Raw genomic sequence first — 19,054 nt, forward strand, 5'->3', positions numbered from 1 at the left:
ACCTGTGTGAGGTGGTACCTCATAGTTTTGATTTGCATTATTCTGATAACTGCCTATTCTGAGCATGTTTTCATGTGCGTGTTGGCCATCTATATGTCTACTTTAGAGAAATGTCTATTTAGATCTTCCCATTTTTTTTTTTGTTATTGAGTTGTATGAGCTGTTTCTGTATTTTGGACATTAATCCCTTGTCAGTTGCATCGTTTGCAAATATTTTCTCCCAGTCAGTAGGTTGTCTTTTTGTTTACAGTTTCCTTTGCTGTGCAAAAGCTTATGTTTGATTAGGTCCCATTTGTTTGTTTTTGCTTTTATTTCTACTGCCTTGGGAGGCTGACCTAAGAAAATGTTGGTACCTTTTATGTCAGAGAATGTTTTCCCTGTGTTCTCTTCTAGGAGTTTTATGGTGTCATGTCTTATGTTTAAGTCTTTAAGCCATTTTGAGTTTATTTTTGTGTATGGTGTGAGGGTGTGTTCTAACTTCATTGATTTACATGCGGCTGTCCAACTTTCCCAACTGTCGTTTTCTCATTGTAAATTCTTGCCTCCTTTGTCGAAGATTAATTGACTGTAGGTGTGTGGGTTTATTTCTGGGATCTCTATTGTGTTCCATCAGTCCATATATCAGTTTTTGTGCCAGTACCATGCACTGTTTTGATTACTGTAGCTTTGTAGCGTTGTCTGAAGTCTGGGAGGGTTACATCTCCTGCTTTGTTCTTTTTCCTCAGGATTGCTTTGGGAATATTTTGGGTCTTTTATGGTTCCATGTAAATGTTAGGATTATTTGTTCCAGTTCTGTGAAAAATGTCATGGGTAATTTGATAGGGATTGCATTAAATCTATAGATTGCTTTGGGTAGTACAGCCATTTTAACAGTGTTAATTCTTCCAATCCAAGAGCATGGGATATCCTTCCATTTCTTTGAATCCTCTTCAGTTTCCTTCTTTAATGTTTTATAGTTCTCAGCCCATAAGTCTTTCACCTCATTAGTCAAATTTATTCCTAAGTATTTTTTTTAGAAGATGTTGGGGGTAGGAGTTTATTAATTAATTCATTAAGTTTTGCTGTGTTTGGTCTTCGTTTCTGTGCCAGGGCTCTCTCTAGTTGTGGCAAGCGGGGGCCACTCTTCATCACAGTGTGCGGGCCTCTCACTATCGCGGCCTCTCGTTTCGGAGCACAGGCTCCAGACGCGCAGGCTCAGTAGTTGTGGCTCACGGGCCTAGTTGCTCCGTGGCATGTGGGATCCTCCCAGAGCAGGGCTCGAGCCCATGTCCCCTGCATTAGCAGGCAGATTCTCAACCACTGCGCCACCAGGGAAGCCCCTCCTAAGTGTTTTTTGATGTGATTTTAAACAGGATCGTTTTTTACGTTCCGTTTCTGATATTTCATTGTTAATGTAAAAAAGTGCAACCAACTTCTGTATGTTAATCTTGTACTCTGCTACCTTGCTGAATTCATTTATCAGTTCTAGTAGTTTTTGCATGGAGTCTATAGGGTTTTCTATATATATCATGTTTTATGAATATAATGACAATTTTACCTCTTACCTACCAATTTGGATACCTTTTTATTTCTTGTCTGATTGCTGTGGTTAGGACTTCCAATACTCTTTTGCATAGCAGTGGTGAGAGTGGGCATCCTTGTCTAGTTCCAGGTGTTAGCAAGAATGCTTTTAGGTTTTCACCGTTGAGTATTATGTTGGCTGTTGGTTTGTCATAAATAGCTTTTGTTATGTTGAAATGTTCTCTCTATACCCACTTTTGTAAGCATTTTTAAATCATGAATGGATGTTGAATTTTATCAAATGCTTTTTCTGCATCTATTGAGATGGTCATGTGGTTTTTGTGTTTTGTTGATGTGGTGTATTACATTGATTTTTGCATATGTTGAACCATCTTTGTGACCCTGGGATGAATCCAGCTTGGTCATGGGTATGATATTTTTTTATATATTGTTGGATTCGGATTGCTAATGTTTTGTTGAGAATTTTGCATCTATATTCAAACATATTGGCCTGTAATTTTCTTTTTTGGTAGTGTCCTTGTCTGATTTTGGTATTCGGTGATGGTGGCTTCATAGAATGTCTTTGGGAGTATTCCCTCCTCTCAGTCTTTTGGAAGAGTTTGAGAATGATTGGTTTAAGTTTTTCTTTGTGTGCTTGGTAGAATTTGCCTGTGAAGCCATCTCGTCTTGGACTTTTGTAGATAGTTATTATTATTATTATTACAACAGATTCTATTTCACTTCCAGTGATAGGTCTGTTCCAATTATCTGTTCAAATTATCTTCTTGATTCAGTTTTGGTGGGCTGTGTTTCTAGAAACTTGTCCATCTCTTCTAAGTTGTCTAGTTTGTTGGTATATAATTGTTCATAGTATTCTCTTATGGTTTCGTATGGTTTTCTGTGGTATCAGTTGTAATTTCTTCTCTTTTATTTATTATATTTAGGTCCTCTCTCTTTTCTTGGTGAGCCTGGCCAGAGGTTTGTCAATTTTGTTTACCCTTTTAAAGAACCAGCTCTTGGTTTTATTTTCTATTGCTTTTTAATCTCTACTTCCTCTCTGACCTCTATTGTTTCCTTCCTTCTGCTGACTTTAGATTTTGTCTTTTCTTTTTCTAATTCTTCTAGTTGGTGGATTAGGTTTTTTATTTGAGATTTTTCTTGTTTCTTTTTAAAATTTTTTTAATTTTTAAAATAAATTTATTTAGTTGTTTTTGGCTGTGTTGGGTCTTCGTTGCTGCATGCGGGATTTCTCTAGTTGCCGTGAGCAGGGGGCTACCCTTCATTGCGGTGCGTGGGCTTCTCATTGCGGTGGCTTCTCTTGTTGTGGAGCATGGGCTCTAGGCCCGCGGGCTTCAGTAGTTATGGCTCGCGGGCTCTGGAACACAGGCTCAGTAGTTGTGGTGCACGGGCTTAGTTGCTCCACGGCATGTGGGATCTTCCTGGACCAGGGCTCAAATGGGTGTCGCCTGCATTGGCAGGCTGATTCTTAACCACTGTTCCCCAGGGAAGTCTAAGGTTTTTCTTGTTTCTTGAAGAGGGTCTGTATTGCTATGAACTTCCAAGAACTGCTTTTGCTGCATCCCATAGATTTTGTATGGTTGTGTTTTCATTGTCATTTGTCTCAAGGTATTTTTTAATTTAGTTTTTTTTTAAAGGGCGTATGCATTTTTGGGGGGTTTTTTGGTTTTGTTTTTAAAGAAGATGTTCGGGGTAGGAGTTTATTAATTAATTTATTTATTTTTGCTGTGTTGTGTCTTCATTTCTCTGTGAGGGCTTTCTCCAGTTGTGGCAAGTGGGGGCCACTCTTCATCGCGGTGCGTAGGCCTCTCACTGTGGTGGCCTCTCTTTTTGCGGAGCACAGGCTCCAGACGCAAAGGCTCAGTAGTTGTGGCTCATGGGCCTAGCTGCTCCGCGGCATGTGGGATCTTCCCAGACCTGGGCTTGAACCCGTGTCCCCTGCATTAGCAGGCAGATTCTCAACCACTGTGCCACCAGGGAAGCCCTAATTTACTTCTTGATTTCATCATTGACACATTGGTTTTTTAGTAACATGTTACTTAGTCTCTATGTAATCGGGTTTTTTTTTTCTTGTTTTTCTGTGGTTGATTTCTAGTTTCATGCAACTGTGATCAGAAAAGATGCTGAAATAATCTCTATACTCTTAATTTGTTGAGGCTTGTTTTGTGCCCTAGTATGTGGTCAATCCTAGAGAATGTTCCATGTGCACTTGAAAAGAATGTGTGTTCTGGGTTTTTGTTGTTGATCTTTGTTTTTTATTTAATCTAATGTCCTGAAAATATCATTAGTCTAACTGTTCTATTGTATCATTTAGGATCTCTGTTGCCTTACTGCTTTTCTGTCTAGAAGATCTGCCCATTGATGTGAGTGGGGTGTTAAATTCTCCTGCTATTATTGTATTCCTGTCAATTTCGCCCTTTGTTAGTATTTTTATGTATTTGGGTGCTCCCATATTAGGTGCATATATGTTAATGAGTGTAATATCCTCTTCTTGTATTGATCCTTTTTATCATTATATAGTGTCCTTTATTTTTCTTTATAGCATTTGTTTTAAAGTCTATTTTGTCTGATATGAGTGTGGCTACCCTTGCTTTCTTGTCATTTCATGCAATGACAAGACATCTTTTTCCAGCCCCTCGCTTTCAATCTGTGTCCTTTTCCTTATAGTGGGTCTCTTGTAGGCAGTATATTGTAGGCTCATGTTTTTTTTTTGTTTTTTTTTTAATGATTTACATTTTTAAAATTAGTTTCTGCTTTATAACAAAGTGAATCAGTCATACATATACAACTGTTTCCACATCCCTTCCCTCCTGTGTCTCCCTCCCTCCCACCCTCCCCATCCCACCCCTCCAGGCGGTCACAAAGCACCGAGCCGATCTCCCTGTGCTATGCGGCTGCTTCCCACTATCTATCTACCTTACGTTTGGTACTGTATATATGTCCATGCCTCTCTTTCGCTTTGTCACAGCTTACCCTTCCCCCTCCCCATATCCTGAAGTCCATTCTCTAGTAGGTCTGTGTCTTTATTCCTTTCTTACCCCTAGGTTCTTCAAGACATTTTTTTCTTAGATTCCATATATATGTGTTAGCATACGGTATTTGTCTTTCTCTTTCTGACTTACTTCACTCTGTATGACAGACTCTGGGTTCATCCACCTATTACAAATAGCTCAATTTCGTTTCTTTTTATGGCTGAGTAATATTCCATTGTATATATGTGCCACATCTTCTTTATCCATTCATCCGATGATGGACACTTAGGTTGTTTCCATCTCCTGGCTATTGTAAATAGGGCTGCTATGAACATTTTGGTATATGTCTCTTTTTGAATTATGGTTTTCTCAGGGTATATGCCCAGTAGTGGGATTGCTGGGTCATATGGTAGTTCTATTTGTAGTTTTTTAAGGAACCTCCATACCGTTCTCCATAGTGGCTGTACCAATTCACATTCCCACCAGCAGTGCAAGAGTGTTCCCTTTTCTCCACACCCTCTCCAGCATTTATTGTTTCTAGATTTCTTGATGATGGCCATTCTGACTGGTGTGAGATGATATCTCATTGTAGTTTTGATTTGCATTTCTCTAATGATTAATGATGTTGAGCATTCTTTCATGTGTTTGTTGGCAATCTGTATATCTTCTGTGGAGAAATGTCTATTTAGGTCTTCTGCCCTATTTTGGATTGGGTTGTTTGTTTTCTTGTTATTGAGCTGCATGAGCTGCTTGTAAATTTTGGAGATTAATCCTTTGTCAGTTGCTTCATTTGCAAATATTTTCTCCCATTCTGAGGGTGTCTTTTGGTCTTGTTTATGGTTTCCTTTGCTGTGCAAAAGCTTTGAAGTTTCATTAGGTCCAATTTGTTTATTTTTGTTTTTATTTCCATTTCTCGAGGAGGTGGGTCAAAAAGGATCTTGCCGTGATATATGACATACAGTTTTCTGCCTATGTTTTCCTCTAAGAGTTTGATAGTTTCTGGCCTTACATTTAGGTCTGTAATCCATTTTGAGTTTATTTTTGTGTATGGTGTTAGGGAGTGATCTCATCTCACACTTTTTACATGTCCCTGTCCAGTTTTCCCAGCACCACTTATTGAAGAGGCTGTCCTTTCTCCACTGTACATTCCTGCCTCCTTTATCAAAGATAAGGTGACCATATGTGCGTAGGTTTATCTCTGGGCTTTCTATCCTGTTCCATTGATCTATCTTTCTGTTTTTGTGCCAGTACCATACTGTCTTGATTACTGTAGCTTTGTAGTATAGTCTGAAGTCAGGGAGCCTGATTCCTCCAGCTCCATTTTTTGTTCTCAAGATTGCTTTGGCTATTCAGGGTCTTTTGTATTTCCATACAAATTGTGAAATTTTTTGTTCTAGTTCTGTGAAAAATTCCAGTGGTAGTTTGATAGGGATTGCATTGAATCTGTAGATTGCTTTGGGTAGTAGAGTCATTTTCACAGTGTTGATTCTTCCAGTGCAAGAACATGGTGTATCTCTCCATCTATTTGTATCATCTTTAATTTCTTTCATCAGTGTCTTATAATTTTCTGCATACAGGTCTTTTGTCTACATAGGTAGGTTTATTCCTAGATATTTTATTCTTTCTGTTGCAGTGATAAATGGGAGTGTTTTCTTCATTTCATTCTCAGATTTTTCATCATTAGTGTATAAGAATGCAAGAGATTTCTGTGCATTAATTCTGTATCCTGCTACTTTACCAAATTCATTGATTAGCTCTAGTAGTTTTCTGGTAGCATCTTTAGGATTCTCTTTGTATAGTAGCATGTCATTTGCAAACAGTGACAGCTTTACTTCTTCTTTTCCAACTTGGATTCCTTTTATTTCCCTTTCTTCTCTGATTGCTGTGGTTAAACTTCCAAAACTATGTTAAGTAAGGGTGGTGCGAGTGGGCAACCTTGTCTTGTTCCTGATCTTAGTGGAAATGGTTTCAGTTTTTCACCATTGAGGAGGATGTTGGCTGTGGGTTTGTCATATATGGCCTTTGTTATGTTGAGGAAAGTTCCCTCTATGCCTACTTTCTGGAGGGTTTTTATCATAAATGGGTGTTGAATTTTCTCGAAAGCTTTCCCTGCATCTATTGAGATGACCATATGGTTTTTCTCCTTCAATTTGTTAATATGGTTTATCACTTTGATTGATTTGCATATAATAAAGAATCCTTGCATTCCTGGAATAAACCCCACTTGATCATGGTGTATGATCCTTTTAATGTGCTGTTGGATTCTGTTTGCTAGTATTTTGTTGAGGATTTTTGCATCTATGTTCATCAGTGATATTGGCCTGTAGTTTTCTTTCTTTGTGACATCCTTGTCTGGTTTTGGTATCAGGGTGATGGTGGCCTCGTAGAATGAGTTTGGGAGTGTTCCTCCCTCTGCTATATTTTGGAAGAGTTTGAGAAGGATGGGTGTTAGCTCTTCTCTAAATGTTTGATAGAACTCTCCTGTGAAGCCATCTGGTCCTGGGCTTTTGTTTGTTGGAAGATTTTTAATCACAGTCTCAATTTCAGTGTTTGTGACTGGTATGTTTATATTTTCTATTTCTTCCTGGTCAGTCTTGGCAGGTTGTGCATTTCTAAGAATTTGTCCATTTCTTCCAGGTTGTCCATTTTATTGGCATAGAGTTGCTTGTAGTAATCTCTCATGATCCTTTGTATTTCTGCAGTGTCAGTTGTTACTTATCCTTTTTCATTTCTAATTCTATTGATTTGAGTCTTCTCCCTTTTTTTCTTGATGAGTCTGGCTAATGGTTTATCAATTTTGTTTATCTTCTCAAAGAACCAGCTTTTAGTTTTATTGATCTTTGCTATCGTTTCCCTCATTTCTTTTTCATTTATTTCTGATCTGATTTTTATGATTTCTTTCCTTCTGCTAACTTTGGGGTTTTTTTTGTTGTTCTTTCTGTGATTGTTTTAGGTGCAAGGTTAGGTTGTTTATTCGACATGTTTCCTGTTTCTTAAGGTAGGATTGTATTGCTATAAACTTCCCTCTTAGAACTGCTTTTGCCTCATCCCATAGGTTTTGGGTCATTGTGTCTCCATTGTCATTTGTTTCTAGGTATTTTTTGATGTCCTTTTTGATTTCTTCAGTGATCACTTCGTTATTAAGTAGTGTATTGTTTAGCCTCCATGTTTTTGTATTTCTTACAGATCTTTTCCTGTAATTGATATCTAGTCTCATAACGTTGTGTTCGGAAAAGATACTTGATACAATTTCAATTTTCTTAAATTTACCGGGGCTAGATTTGTGACCCAAGATATGATCTATCCTGGAGAATGTTCCATGAGCACTTGAGAAAAATGTTTATTCTGTTGTTTTTGGATGGAATGTCCTATAACTATCAATTAAGTCCATCTTGTTTAATGTATCATTTAAAGCTTGTGTTTCCTTATTTATTTTCATTTTGGATGATCTGTCCATTGGTGAAAGTGGGGTGTTAAAGTCCCCTACTATGATTGTGTTACTGTCGATTTCCCCTTTTATGGCTGTTAGTATTTGCCTCATGTATTGAGGTGCTCCTATGTTGGGTGCATAAAGATTTACAATTGTTATATCCTCTTCTTGGACGGATCCTTTGATCATTATATAGTGTCTTTCTTTGTCTCTTGTAATAGTCTTTATTTTAAAGTCTATTTTGTCTGATATGAGAATTGTTACTCCAGCTTTCTTTTGGTTTCCATTTGCATGGAATATCTTTTTCCATCCCCTCACTTTCAGTCTGTATATGTCTCAAGGTCTGAAGTGGGTCTCTTGTAGACAGCATATATATGGGTCTTGTTTTTGTATCCATTCAGTCCGTCTGTGTCTTTTGGTGGGAGCATTTAATCCATTTACATTTCAGGTAATTATCGATATGTATGTTCCTATTCCTATTTTCTTAATTGTTTTGGGTTTGTTATTGTAGGCCTTTTCCTTCTCTTGTGTATCTTGCCTAGAGAAGATCCTTCAGCATTTGTTGTAAAGCTGGTTTGGTGGTGCTGAACTCTCTCAGCTTTTGCTTGTCTGTAAAGGTTTTTATTTCTCCATCAAATTTGAATGAGATCCTTGCTGGGTAGAGCAAGCTTGGTTGTAGGTTTTTCTCCTTCATCACTTTTAATATGTCCTGCCAGTCCCTTCTGGCTTGCAGAGTTTCTGCCGAAAGTTCAGCTGTTAACCTTATGGGGATTCACTTGTGTGTTATTTTTTGTTTTTCCCTTGCTGCTTTTAATATGTTTTCTTTGTATTTAATTTTTGATAGTTTGAGTAATATGTGTCTTCGCGTGTTTCTCCTTGGATTTATCCTGTATGGGACTCTCTGTGCTTCCTGGACTTGATTAACTATTTCCTTTCCCATATTAGGGAAGTTTTCAACTATAATCTCTTCAAATATTTTCTCAGTCCCTTTCTTTTTCTCTTCTTCTTCTGGAACCCCTATAATTCAAATGTTGGTGCATTTAATGTTGTCCCAGAGGTCTCTGAGACTGTCCTCAGTTCTTTTCATTCTTTTTTCTCTATTCTGCTCTGCAGTAGTTAATTCCACTATTTTATCTTCCAGGTCACTTATCCGTTCTTCTGCCTCAGTTATTCTGCTATTGGTCCCTTCTAGAGTATTTTTAATTTCATTTATTGTGTTGTTCATCATTGCTTGTTTCCTCTTTAGTTCTAGGTCCTTGTTAAATGTTTCTTGCATTTTCTCTATTATATTTCCAAGATTTTGGATCATCTTTACTCTCATTATTCTGAATTCTTTTTCAGGTAGACTGCCTATTTCCTTCTTCATTTGTTTGGTCTGGTGGGTTTTTATCTTGCTCCTTCATCTGGTGTGTGTTTTTCTGTCTTCTCATTTTGCTTATCTTACTGTGTTTGGGGTCTCCTTTTTGCAGGCTGCAGGTTCGTAGTTCCCATTGTTTTTGGTGTCTGTCCCCAGTGGCTAAAGTTGGTTCAGTGGGTTGTGTAGGCTTCCTGGTGGAGGGGACTAGTGCCTGTGTTCTGGTGGATGAGGCTGGATCTTGTCTTTCTGGTGGGCACGTCTACGTCTGGTGGTGTGTTTTTGGCTGTCTGTGGCCTTATTATGATTTTAGGCAGCCTCTCTGCTAATGTGTGGGTTGTGTTCCTGTCTTGCTAGTTGTTTGGCATAGGGTGTCCAGCACTGTAGCTTGCTGGTCGTTGAGTGGAGCTGGGTGCTGGTGTTGAGATGGAGATCTCTGGGAGATTTTCGCCGTTTGATATTACGTGGAGCTGGGACATCTCTTGTGGACCAGTGTCCTGAAGTTGGCTCTCCCACCTCTGAGGCACAACCCTGACGCCTGGCTGCAGCACTAAGATCCTTTCATCCACACAGCTCTGAATAAAAAGGGAGAAAAAGTAGAAGAAACGAAAGAAAGAAAGAAAGAAAAGAAAGAAAAAGGATAAAAGAAAATTTAAAAAGTAAGATAAAATAAAATAAAGTTATTAAAATAAAAAAATTATTAAGAAAAAAAATTTTTTAAGTTAAAAAAAAAAAACAAAATGGACAGATAGAACCCTAGGACAAATGGTGAAAGCAAAGCTATACAGACAAAATCTCACACAGAAGCATACACATAAACACTCACAAAAAGAGGAAAAGGGGGGAAAAAATCTTGCTCTCAAAGTCCACCTCCTCAATTTGGGATGACTCGTTGTCTATTCAGGTATTCCACAGACGCAGGGTACATCAAGTTGATTGCGGAGCTTTAATCCGCTGCTTCTGAGGCTGCTGGGAGAGATTCCCCTTTGTCTTCTTTGTTCGCACAGCTCCCGGGGCTCAGCTTTGGATTCGGCCCCGCCTCTGCGTGTAGGTCGCCGGAGGACGTCTGTTCTTCGCTCAGACAGGACGGGGTTAAAGGAGCCGCTGATTCGGGGGCTCTGGCTCCCTCAGGCCGCGGGGGAGGGAGGGGCACGGAGGCGGGGCGAGCGTGCGTCGGCGGAGGCCGGCGTGACGTTGCGTCAGCACGAGGCGCGCCCGTGCGTTCTCCCGGGGATGTGGTCTGTGGAGCCCGGGACCGTGGCAGTGGCGGGCAGCACAGGCTCCCGGGAGGGGAGGTGTGGAGAGTGACCTGTGCTCGCACACGGGCTTCTTGGTGGCGGCAGCAGCAGCCCCAGCGTCCCACGCCCGTCTCTGGGGTCCGCGCTTTCAGGCGCGCCTCGCGCCCGTCTCTGGAGCTCCTTTCAGCGGCGCTCTGAATCCCCTCTCCTCACGCACCAGGAAACAAAGAGGGAAGGAAAAGTCTCTTGCCTCTTCGGCAGCTCCAGACTTTTCCCGGACTCCCTCCCGGTCGGCCGTGGCGCACTAACCCCCTTCAGGCTGTGTTCACGCCGCCAGCGCGCTCTGACTGAAGCCCGAGCCTCAGCTCCCAGCCCCGCCCGCCCCGGCGGGTGAGGAGACAAGCCTCTCGGGCTGGTGAGTGGCGGTCGGCACCGGTCCTCTGTGCGGGAATCTCTCTGCTTTGCCCTCCGTACCCCTGTGGCTGCGGTCTCCTCCGCGGCTCCGAAGCTTTCCCCCTCCGCCACCCGCAGTCTCCGCCCGCGAAGGGGCTCCTAGTGTGTGGAAACTGTTTCTTCTTCACGGCTCCCTCCCACTGGTGCAGTTCCCGTCCCTATCCTTTTGTCTCTGTTTATTCTGTTTTCTTTTGTCCTACCCAGGTACGTGGGGAGTTTCTTGCCTTTTGGGAGGTCTGAGGTCTTCTGCCAGCGTTCAGTAGGTGTTCTGTAGGGGTGGTTCCACTTGGAGCTGTATTTCTGATGTATTTGTGGGGAGGAAGGTGATGTCCGCGTCTTACCCTTCCGCCATCTTCCCTCTCTCCTCCCCATTTTAGGATTTGATGTCCTGTTCTACATCTGCATGCCTATCCTTTTGCTGTTCATTGTTGTTGTCATTGCTTTCACAGAAATCTTATTTTTTAATTTTTTTACAATCTGTATACTGGCTTATTTAAGTGATTTACTTTCCAATTGTGATTTTCTCTTTCCTATAGATTCTTGCTTCTTTTCTATTTAGAGAAGACCTTTCAATATTTCCTTTAGGACAGGTTTAGTATTGCTGTATTCTTTTAGTTTTTTGCTTGTCTGAGAAATGCTTTCTCTCTCCTCTTCTAAATGATGATCTTGCTGGGTAGAGTATCCTAAGTTGCAGATTTTTCCCTTTCAGGACTTTGTATATATCTTCCCTCTCCCTTCTGGCCTGTAATGTTTCTATAGAGAAATCAGCTGATAGCCTTATGGGGTTCCCTTGTCATTAACTCTTTGTTTTTCTCTTGCTGCCTTTAGAGACCTTTCTTTAACTTTTGCCATTTTAATTATGTCTTGGTGTAGGTCTGTTTGGGTTCATCTTGTTTGGGACCTCTGTGCTTCCTGTATGTGGATATCTGTTTCCTTCTTTAGGTTTGGGGAGTTTTCAGCCATAATTTCTTCAAATACATTTTCGGTCCCCTTTTCTCTTTCTTCTCCTTCTGGGATCCCTATCATGTGTAGATTGGCCGCTTTGTATTATCCCATAGATCTCTTATCTTGCTTTCCTTTTTTTTCCATTTGGCTTCTGTCTGCTGTTCTGATTAGGTGATTTCCATTATTCTGTCTTCCAGATCACTTATTCGTTCTTCATTATTCAGTCTGCCCTTTATTGCCTTAAGCTTAGCTTTCATCTTGGCAAATGAGTTTTCTAATGTTTTTTTTGGTTCCTCTTTATAGTTTCTAGTTCCTTGATAACAGTAATCTGAATCTCTATCAATAGCCCTTCTTAATTCCTTTAGTATTTTCATTATCTCCTTTTTGAATTTGGTGTCTATTAGACTGAAGAGGTCTGTTTCATTGTTCTTTCAGGGGAATTCTCTTGACCTTTTATTTTGTGTGTGTGGTACGTGGGCCTCTCACTGCTGTGGCCTCTCCCATAGCGGAGCACAGGCTCCGGATGCACAGGCTCAGCGGCCATGGCTCACGGGCCCAGCCGCTCCGTGGCATGTGGGATCCTCCTGGACTGGGGCACGGACCCGTGTCCCTGCATCAGCAGGCGGACTCTCAACCACTGTGCCACCAGGGAAGCCCTGGTTTTTTTTTTTTAAGCACATTTTTATTTTTGGCTGTGCCATGTGGCTTGCGGGATCTTAGTTCCCTGACCAGGGATTGAGCCCGCGTCCTTGGCAGTGGAAGTGCAGAGTACTAACCCCTGGACTGCCAGGAAATTCTCTGCTTTATTTTTATTTATTTATTTTTTTGCGGTACGTGGGCCTCTCACTGTTGTGGCCTCTCCTGTTGCGGAGTACAGGCTCCGGACGTGCAGGCTCAGCGCCCATGGCTCACGGGACCAGCCGCTCCGCGGCATGTGGGATCTTCCCAGACCGGGGCACGAACCCGTGTCCCCTGCATCGGCAGGCGGACTCTCAACCACTGCGCCACCAGGGAAGCCCGTAGATGTACTTCTGATGTACTTGTGGGAGGGGGCGAGCTCCATGTCTTTCTATTCCGCCATCTTGATTCTTGATTCAAAGTCCTGTGCTTTTGTCTGCACAGAGACATGATCCTTGGCTTACTTGGATGCAGCATGTATGTTGTCTTCAGTGGCGTTCACATTTCTTCCACCCTTATTTGCAAAGTGAGACGGGACACAGAGGGCTCACACTCCTCACAGGTGAGCAGCTGCGCCCGGTCACCAAGCACTGGAAATGTGCCTGGCGCAAGTGAGGAGCTGAGCTGTCCATCTCAGTTTTGTGAATTTTAACTTAAAATTAACACCGGTGGGGGTGGGATAAATTGGGAGATTGGGATTGACATACACACACTACTATGTATAAAATAGATAATAAGAAACTACTGTACGGCACTGAGAACTCTATTCAATACTCTGTAATGACCTGTATGGGAAAAGAATCTAAAAAAGAGTGGATATATGTATATGTATAACTGATTCACTTTGCTGTACACCTGAAACTAACACAACATTATAAATCAACTACACTCCAATAAAAATTAATTTTAAAAAGTTGGCACTAACTCAGTTACTGGAAAACACCTTACCCTTAGAATAACTTGGGTATATGTATGTTTTTAAACTGTAAGTGGTATGAAATATAAAAAAGAAAAAAGAGGAGTAAAACTCAAAAATATTACTTGTAAATGAAACAATATTTTAGATACATTAAACAAAATTTTAGAAACTAAATCTAAAAGCTTTTTTACTGTGGCTACCAGAAACTTTAAAATTACGTATGTGGTTTGCATTTCTATTAAAAAACCTTGAGCCAGACAAAAACAAAAGGACTAAGTGAAAGACTTCTTTTCCTAGGAGAAATAATTTTCTAACATAATCAATTTCTCTAAGAAGTTGATTTACTTTATTCTTAAATGTTCACATGTAACTTCCTCTGAGCCACCAAATCAATGCTTAGCAGCTGTGCAAGCCAGTTGGCTGCAGACAGCTCCTGGAGTTTTTAAGGATTATTCTTGGCAGCTTTTGAAAAAAACACTCATTGAAAGGTTAATCAAGTCAGTCTTACTTGCATGTTGGTTAAACAAACCCCGTTTCCACTGAAGACTGAACAGATGCATATATTCTACCCAGAAGGCCCTTATTCCATCATTATCTTCACTTTTCTTCAAGGGTGTAAGAAGGAGGGCCGTATTCTGAATACTTTGCAATCAAGATTTTGTTCCAACTTATGAAACTCTTCTGTACTTCTGGAATTTTACAGATTCTAAATTATTTCATATCAACACTCATTCCACCTGTTGTACGTGAGGAGAAAAGGTCAGTTCTACAGGTGAGTATCCCCAAGTTTGCTTAGGTTGAAAAGTATGAACTAAAATGTACACACAGTTTGAGATACAGTTTGTAAAAGTACAAGTGCCAGCATGTGGTACATCTGAACAAAACTGCTGTTCGGGTGTATTTTAAGGAGCTCAACAGATAAACGTTTCCAGTAGACAATCAGCGTATTAGTCACTCGTGCTGAGAGAGAGTGAAGGTGTACCCACGCGGCAGCGGCTGGGTCACTGGGAAGTTGCCACAGGTCAAGGCTTTTGAGACGGCACAGGTAAGGCTGAATGTGTTGAGCCTCACTTTAGAGTCGTGAAGTCGCAGGCGATTTCCTTCCCATTGGTAGGAGGAACTCCATGGGGTTCCACCATCAGAGCTGGGAGAACACCGGAAGTAACGATGTCTTCAATGTGTGTAACCAACATCAGCCTTACGGGAATGCTGAGAATTCCTGGGATGGGGAGTTCACTTTCTTAATACACGTGCTCCACTTAAACTGTGTTTAAGAATTAAACTGTAGAGACTGTGCAGTTGGCGAGTAGACTTTGGAGTCGATCACAACTCCTAGGAAGACATTTCAGACATTGCTATGGAGGCAAATCCAGTGTTTCTGGAACACACCTGATGGGCAGTGATGTGAGGTCGGTGCTGAACCTGTGACAGTATTGCTCTTGAATATATTAATAAATGTAGTATATTATATATTCATACGTTAGTAATTACTGGTAAGATGGTAGTCTCCAGTATACTTCTGTACCTACAACCCAACAGGATGTGTATTAGAACCATACCTGGAATAGAAGCAGGATATATATATGGGTTTTTGTGGTATTAATGATTCTGGCTGGTTGGTGCCTGCCTGTTTGTAGTAATTGCTAAATATCCTGAATGTGCCTCTGCCCAGGAATTTATTTATTACCTTGACAGAAAATGCTACCTTCCAGAAATTATTTCTTCAGGAGAAAATTTACTAGAAAATATTTTGCCTTGAAATTACTTAAAATGTGATCCAGTTTAATGCAAATCATATAAATTATACAAAAAAATGTGTAATAACAAAGGACCACTCAATTCTAAGTTCAAAAGTACATTTATTTAAAATGTGGGCAAGATATCAATATAAAAGAAAAGAGTGTAAGAAATAAAAATAAAAGTACAAAACATTTCAAATCTTTAACATCCATAATTTAGAGATAGCAAGGTCTTTATTTACACCATTTTATTTGCAGCTGAAGTTCCATTAACAGGGTTGTGAAAACATTTAAAAACCCGGCAAATGAATCATAAAACCTAACGTGGGCTCTTAAAGTCATATAATACAAAACATAATTTATGTTTCCTCAGAATAAAATTGCACATCTTAATAAGATGCAGTATATTTAATATATTTGTCTTCCTGCTTTAAAATGCTTGTCCCCGAAGAAAGCAGCTGGAAAACAAGGGCGTCTGAAGGGCCCAGGGGCTGCTCCATCTGGCAGCTGACACAGCCAGACCCGTGCGCCAGGCTCCAGTCACCAGCGCAGGTGCGTCAGTTAAATTTATATGTAAGCTCGCTGAGGAAAACAACTGCCAAACAAACACAATGCAAACTAGTGACAGCATCCAATAGAGGCCGCACGCCAAGGTGGTGAGCTTCGGGCACCCAAGCCCTCGCCAACCCCTGCGTCTCTGAACCATCCACCCGGGGCTCCAACCGTCCTGGGGCAGAAAGACTCAGGTTCCTTTCAGGCTACAGACGCAAGAAAAGGGGCCCTGAGATGACACCCACCAGTCACCCAAAGGTAGGAAAAAACCTGGAGAGATGTAAGAGCACATATTGTATAAAAACAAAATCTCCAAAAATGTAAGTAAGGGGTCTCTTATCATTTTTTTCACGAACTCTGGCAAAAATTTCCTAATTTGTGGAGATACGGAACACACACAGCTCTGATATTAACGATGAGAGGGGTTTCTGCACCACACATCTTTCAAAAGGATATGATTCATAGTCCAGTGTTTGTGTAAGCACTCCAGTTAGAACAAACTCTGCATTATGAACATCTGAAAGGAATGAAAACAAAAACCGTTAAATAAATGCACTGCTGTGTGTGTACCTACACATTCTTAATACAGAGCAAGAGGAATGAACCATACCTATTCCTCTGGCAAAATATTCTCGACACAAGTGAAGGTCATTTTCACAGGATATTAAAATTATTTCTGACAAACTCTAATGAAAAGAAAGTTACTGGTTACTAAACAGTGGCTCTTATACGTGACAATGACGAATTCAGTAGTATATTTTACTTCTGTCTACCTTATTTTGCTTATGTTCCATGAGTTTCCGGAAAGACGGCTGTTTAGACAGTACTTTCCCTCCTGCACATTCCACAATCGCTTTCATAGTTGAAAGACTCGGGCAGATTCCAGGAGTGATGTAAAAATATTTCGCCTAAAAATAAAGTGAAAATACGTGTATTATGTTTTCTAAATGGAATTTTTAGTGTACGTAATTTCTCATCCTACCCTGAGATTTTTGACGAAGTGTCTATTCCACAGGAATACACATACTAGCCCCGGCTAGTCCCCAGTCTGAAGTGGGCCTCGGGGAATCCAGGCGTGTCAATTTGGAAGTAACTTCAGCACTTTCATACGTTAGGTATGACCTACACTTATTAACAGCAACTAGAACTTATATTCCTAAAAGACATGAAGTACTCTGTGATAAAAGCAAGAATAGGAACATTCTTCTCAATTTCTATACAATTCTAAACTGTAAAGCTCAAACAGAATAGGAAATGATTTTGCTGGTTAAAATTTTCAAACACCCTTGCTCCTAAGTGTACCAAAAATACTATTTAGTTTTAAACTCCTCAAATATTTAGAAAAATCAGACTATCTTAGGTAAAATACTCTTAACTCAGTATTGCAAATCATTTCTGATTCCTAAATTGGCTCCGTAAGGGTAAAAAAATGATTATTAATTTACTGAGCCACTCACTGTTTGACAATTTTCCAGAGTGTTCTATCTTATCTAACAAATATTTAAATATTCTAGTCTAGAATTATTAGGCACAGATTCAATTAATATGTTCCCAAGGATGGTCTCCATTCTCTAGCTGAGTATAAAATGAGAATAGTATTTAATGAGAATAGTATTAAGTTGTTAAAAGCAAAAAAATCAATTTAAATGTCTCCTACCTATTCACACATAACTCTTTGAACCAGGTATCTGTAATGCTTATCTCTAATCTATTTATTTAACTTTGTATGGATTCTCTTAGCTATGGTAAACAGCGGACTCTGCAGGCGCCGAAGACCTCCAGAAACACCCTGCCCAAGGAGGACCACCCATGCAGTGGGGACAGTGAGGGGGGGCGGGGGCCGGCTCCCCGGAGGCCCTCGCTGTCGCCCACAGCTGTAGCAGCTGTTGCGTCCCGGGGCCTTACCTGACTTCCCTTCCAAGCGTACCTTAAAGAGCGGAGACACGCGTGCCCTCCTCAAGGACTCTTCCAGACTGAAGGAGAAAAGCACCTCAGCCTCGGCGTCTCGGAGAAGGTAGTTCTGCTCATCTGGAAAAGAGAACAGCACACCGTCCGAATAGTGCACGGCGCCCGGGCTGCACCATGCCACCCGCTCCAGGCTGCCCCCAGTAAGGTGCGTGTGATTCACGGCTCACATTTACCTGCGACACCTGTGAACAAAAGCCTCACCTGTTATATTTGTCAGTTACTTTTCTCCTGAAAACAGCCAGGCTAAAGACACTGTCCCTCCTCGGTCAGTGTTTCTTAGCGTTTGGAAAAAACTGGACTGAGAGCTCTGGCCCCTCCACACCCCTCAGCTGTAATCTCAAACTGTCCCAGGGCGCTCACAGCTCTCCAAGCCCAGAGACCCAGGGGAAGAGCTCCAGTCCTGGAGGGAGAGCTGAGAACTGTCATCGTGTTGTGTGTGTGTGTGTCTGTGTAGGGACCACAGTGACTTCAGAGCCATTAGACTCAATTAGCTGAGATTTACCAAAAACCCGTTCCTTTTAAATCTATGAATATGTACAGCAATTTATAAAGAATGGTTTTACCAAATTTTGAAGATTTAAGTAAGAAATATCTCATTTGTCAAAAGGTAAAGATCACAAAATATTTTATCTTCTTATGAAATACATCTCATTCAGAAAATCATTTCTTCTTCATTTCATCATAATAACCAAACTCTGTAACACAACCCAAAGCAGGGAGAGTCTAGGGGGTCAGTTGGATGACACACGTTGTAGGCCACATACTTTTGTGACATGCCCTTCTTTTTTTTGAAACAATGCCTTAAAAATGTAAAAACCATTCTGAGCTCAAGGACCACTGGGCAAGAGCAATCATGTCACTAAAGAAATGCTGAAATTTAACAACTGCTAGAAATACAAAATGGATCAGCCATCAGCAGATAAATAAGGCACTATACTGGTTTAGGTGAAGACGATAAGAATTTCTAAAAAAATGATGAATTAAAAAATGAACAAAAATGTACTGTCATGCATGAAGTGATATATTTGTTTTGTTTTAAATATTTATTTACTTAGGGTGTGCCAGGTCTTAGCTGCAACATGCAGGATCTTTTTTTTTTTTTTTTTTTTTAGGGATCTGGTTCTCTGACCAGGGATCGCACCTGGGCCCCCTGCATTGGGAGCACGGAGTCTTAACCACTGGACCACGAGGGAAGTCCCTGAAGTGATATATTTGAAATGTAAGTGTCCATGGCAAAATCAAGGTTGATATGCCTTCTGGAGAACTATGAGGGAGTACCAAAAAGTAG

The 19,054-nt window shown here is 40.7% G+C and overlaps 2 protein-coding genes across 2 annotated transcripts in view; one reads left to right on the forward strand and one right to left on the reverse strand.

The window, feature by feature from the left end:
• The window catches only part of LOC308622341 (uncharacterized protein), a gene marked incomplete at its 5' end in the record, with an annotated part of 32,795 nt that extends 17,464 nt beyond the window's left edge, over positions 1-15,331 (forward strand). The window contains one exon of the mRNA XM_081243688.1: positions 14,120-15,331. The remainder of the gene's footprint in view (positions 1-14,119) is intronic.
• A 16-nt stretch (positions 15,332-15,347) lies between these two features.
• The window catches only part of PAXIP1 (PAX interacting protein 1), a 48,282-nt gene continuing 44,575 nt past the window's right edge, over positions 15,348-19,054 (reverse strand). Inside the window, exons 17-21 of the mRNA XM_081243454.1 lie at positions 17,726-17,826; positions 16,572-16,706; positions 16,409-16,484; positions 16,251-16,315; positions 15,348-15,815 (exon numbers count right to left, since the gene is read on the reverse strand). Coding sequence (XP_081099580.1) covers positions 15,804-15,815; positions 16,251-16,315; positions 16,409-16,484; positions 16,572-16,706; positions 17,726-17,826 — 389 coding nt within the window. The 3' untranslated portion in view covers positions 15,348-15,803. The remainder of the gene's footprint in view (positions 15,816-16,250; positions 16,316-16,408; positions 16,485-16,571; positions 16,707-17,725; positions 17,827-19,054) is intronic.

Source organism: Mesoplodon bidens, assembly GCF_964165515.1.
Source record: "Mesoplodon bidens genome assembly, chromosome: 9".
Lineage (NCBI taxonomy): Eukaryota > Metazoa > Chordata > Mammalia > Artiodactyla > Ziphiidae > Mesoplodon > Mesoplodon bidens.